Source organism: Temnothorax americanus, unplaced genomic scaffold, assembly GCF_048541705.1.
Source record: "Temnothorax americanus isolate GAGA-0224 unplaced genomic scaffold, ASM4854170v1 Scaffold96, whole genome shotgun sequence".
Taxonomy (NCBI): domain Eukaryota; kingdom Metazoa; phylum Arthropoda; class Insecta; order Hymenoptera; family Formicidae; genus Temnothorax; species Temnothorax americanus.
The window spans coordinates 372,545-376,560 of record NW_027509819.1 but is presented as its reverse complement, the minus strand read 5'-3'; the positions used below and the strand labels follow the sequence as shown (position 1 = coordinate 376,560).

The 4,016-nt window shown below is 40.2% G+C and overlaps 1 protein-coding gene across 1 annotated transcript; it reads right to left on the bottom strand.

Moving 5' to 3' along the window:
- Positions 1 to 1,146: 1,146 nt before the first annotated feature.
- LOC143908453 (uncharacterized) lies at positions 1,147 to 3,292 on the bottom strand. The gene is made up of 3 exons (XM_077426120.1): positions 2,137 to 3,292; positions 1,886 to 1,970; positions 1,147 to 1,769 (listed from the first exon to the last, which is right to left on the bottom strand). The coding sequence occupies exons 1-3, from the start codon at positions 3,002 to 3,004 to the stop codon at positions 1,166 to 1,168; spliced, it is 1,557 nt and encodes a 518-aa protein (XP_077282246.1). The 5' UTR covers positions 3,005 to 3,292; the 3' UTR covers positions 1,147 to 1,165.
- Between the last annotated feature and the right edge of the window lie 724 nt (positions 3,293 to 4,016).

Sequence of the window (4,016 nt, the reverse complement as noted above, 5' to 3'; positions counted from 1 at the left end):
GCCAATTATTCCAAGAGATATTATTCCTGGCCTTCTTAAATATACGGATAGTCTTCCAAACATATCCAGGGTCCGTAAATTTATTAATTCCTTGGCAAAATTCCTTGAAATTTTCTTTCCTCTTCTCATTGAGAGTCTTTTTAACCAACGCACAGCATCTCTTGTAATCAACCCAGAAGTGGATAGTTTTGTATTTCTTAAAAGCAGACAGGGCAGATTTCCTTTCCCTAATCATCTCGTCACATTTCGCATCCCACCATCTGTGGGATCTCTTGTTTTTATTTGGCTTCTTATTTACCTCAGATGATGTTTTTCTTCCAGAAGCTCTGGTAATACCATTCTTAAGAATATCTATAAATTTCTTGTAATATAAATCGATATTAGACTCAGGATTATTCATATTCAAAATCGAGAATGTTTTAAAATCTCCAGTAATCAACTCACAATATCGCTCCCAATCCGTTCGTTTGGTGGAAACACGATTGGTTAGCTTCCTGTAAATTTGTGTCTGTCGATCAATTCGGAAAGACAGTGGGAAGTGGTCACTACCCCAATTATCATCCTCCTGGCAGCACTCAATCTCGTCAATCATACCCATTGAACAAAACAAAAGATCCAAGTTGGAGTTACGCTGGCCACTATAACCCAGCCGTGATTTCGTATCAACGTTCACGCACAGTAAATCCTTCTCATTCATAATATCTAACAGGGTATCCCCGCTCTCATTGGTTGAATCACAATTCCAGAGAGTGTTATGTGCGTTAAAATCGCCAAGAATAATCACATCGTCCTCATCGTTCCTCATAGAGTTGAACATTGCTCGGAAATCCTGTCCAGCTATAGCCTTTCTTGGGTGTCTGTAAACAGCCACCAGATTAAAGTTATGATTTAGATTCTTAGTTTTAATAATAATTACGTCGTACCCAAACGGGAGAGCCGCGATAGGGACAACATTAAAATCAATATGTGTACGGATTGAGATTGAAACTCCACCGCTGCTTAATGGTTTATCACTATTCAAGGTTCTAAATCCTGGAAAATAAACTTGACTGCGTGGCGAACGTTTCGTTTTCGTAAGGACCACTATATCGTAGTCCATGACTCTCTTAGATAGCTCTTGCTTCCGGCCCTTAAAACCCTGGCAATTCCATAACAATAGACTGAATTATTCCATACCATGGGAAAGCAAGGTTTCCCTCTCGTTGATCATCTGTGTATCATATTCCATTTCGACAGTCTCTCTGAGTCGCTGAGAACTCCTTTCAGATATTCCACGTACCTCTATTCGCTGGAGTGCCTTAATCAATAAACTTTTCACCTGTGGGTCTCTCTGCAGCAGTAAAAGGATTCCCTTGACGGTATCCCTGGCATTCGAGATCCCCGCGGCACTCGTCGTGTCTTCTCTTCCATCGCAGGATGTCGCCTCTTTGCAACTTCCTTCCTCTGATGCGTCGCTGTGGCTGGCCCTAAGCGCCACGCCTCTCCTATTTTTGGTAATTTCCTCTTCTCGGGGGTTAAATTGTTTATAATATGAACGGGAGGGATCCTTCCTCCTTTTGTCCTTATGAGTATCTTCGCGGGGATATTTTACCCTGTAGTCATTTTTTGATTTAGAAGTTTCTACCTCGTTCCGGGCATTAGATCTGGTTTTTGCGGAGTACGTCGTGCCTCTTTTAGGATCCGGTAGGGTAGGCCATGCCCCCGGGTTCACATATATATCATGGCTGGGCAGCACTGGAGCTTCCTTGCCTTCCACTATTTTTCGTGCTCTGTAAAATGATATATTATTGTGTGCTTTCACAACATTAATTTTCTTATTTTTATCAAAAATAGGACATCCTCTAAACGTGGATCTATGAGAACCATCACAATTACAACACTTAACCGGTTTCGTGCATTGACCATGGACCTTGTCACCACATATAATGCATTTCGTCTCGCTCTTACATGCATTCTTTGTGTGTCCGAATCTGAAACAGTTATAGCATTGTCTAACTTGCATTATGTAAGGCCGAACTCTCAGGCCAACCATATTGTTAAATATTTTCTGTCCCCTCAGTTTATTATCTCTAAAAGTAATGATAATATTGTCTGTTTCTGCCAGAGAGGCAGTCTTATTTGTAGTGTCCCACTTACGTCTATACATTCGTTCCAAACTAACTATATTTGTCTTATCGCTAATAGCTGCCCACAAATCGGGGATCGCAGAAGGCCAATCCGTTATAACACCTTTACAAAAAATTTGGTGTTTTTCTATATTAGCAGTTATCTTTTTAGTCTTAAGATTCTCTATTTTTTCCAGCGCAGAATTTGCCGATGATCCATTTTCAAATTCTGCTTCGGCCGAAAAATGATTTAATATAACAACGTTATTTGGACGGATCTTTAATTCGGTTAGAATCATCCATATCTTAATATGATTCCTACCTTTTCTCGTTAATGTTTGCTCTGGGGGGAGCCGGAGGGTCAAAAATACCTTACCCTCGTGGTCGTCAGAGAATCTATTTTGAATGTGCTCCACTTCGTTCACAAGTGCTGCACTCTCAATCAACTCCGATCCACGTACCCTGTATATTTTTCTTTCCACCGTTGTCTGCCTGTTAAGCCTCTCCGTATCTCGAGTATTCATAGATGGCACTTGTGAGTTGAGCACACCTGTATCACGTGCACAGTCGGGCGGTGCCGCGTGGTCACCCGTGAACGCACTCAAGCTCTCAGGGACTTGATTAATTAAGTCTTTATTATTCCCTTCCCTTCTGTCATCCGTAACATCTTCCGGATTATTTGCGTCGCCCGTCCTCTGCCTCTTAGCACCACCACGGTCCCCTCGACGCACCACTTCCCTTGCTTCTCTCTCCTTTGATCTTACGGCGTTTATTCCCTCTACGAATTTGTCGAAGTCCTTCTCCGACACGCCGGTCTTGACCAGATCGTTGATCACATTATCCGAATCTGCGGGCTGATTCCCGGTATCTTCTTCTCTCTCTTCGTCCGATATCTCCATCGTCAGTCGTCTCTTGCGCAGCGGAAAAAAGGGAATCAAAAGATATATCGCTCCCCCTCCAAGAGGGGAGCCCACAAAATATTAGAATTCCTTTATTCCCTCCCAAAGATTCCGGCCCAAAGAACACTGAAGGCCCGACTCTGAGCTTGCATTGACCAGAACTATCCCTCTAAGCAACTAAGAATATTCCAGAATAGGTTAAGTGCCAGATCGCGCTAACACGTCCGTCTCGTACGGCCGCTCAACCGGAACCTTAACTTCTAATAATACATTATTATAGGTTAGATTACAATGTTATACTACAATTACATTAGAACGAATATCAACAGTCACTTAGGGAGCTTTCCAGCAAGCGACACAAGTCGACACAGGTATCGTTTTGTCTTTGTTACTCATTGCCAAAAAAGAAAGATAGAACGACATTTGTGTCGGCTTGTGTCACTTGCTGGAAAGCTCCTTTATTAAGTTGATCAAAACTTACTAGTCCTTTTGAGATGTTCTCTCACGCATGTATTTTCTACACTTTTTCTTTTTGATGACATTGCTAATGATAGTTAATTATATACTTATGCGTATTTTATTAGTGCAAGATCAATCGCTCCGGTCACAGTGATAACAGTACAGTACCTGAAAAAGGTCTCAAAAATATGGATAGATTATTTATATTGTTTTTGTTTGTTGATTTACATAGACTTTGCAAAATTATTAAGATTTGAAATATAAAATGAATGTTTTTTTTTAAAGAGAATTTGTTCTACCAATACAGTATTTATATATATTTATATTATTTATATATTTATCTTAATAAATATATATGTACCTTTATTTTTTAATATAATTGATAACGTTTCATGATTTTCTTCAAAATTAAAAAAGGTCTTATTAAATCAATTTGTAACTGGCGTTATGCATGAGTATTTTATTTATTGTATAAAGGTCTGTGTCCACGATTGTACTAGAACTTGGTCCGAGAGACCTCGGACAGAGAAAGAATTGACTAATCGCAATGGTC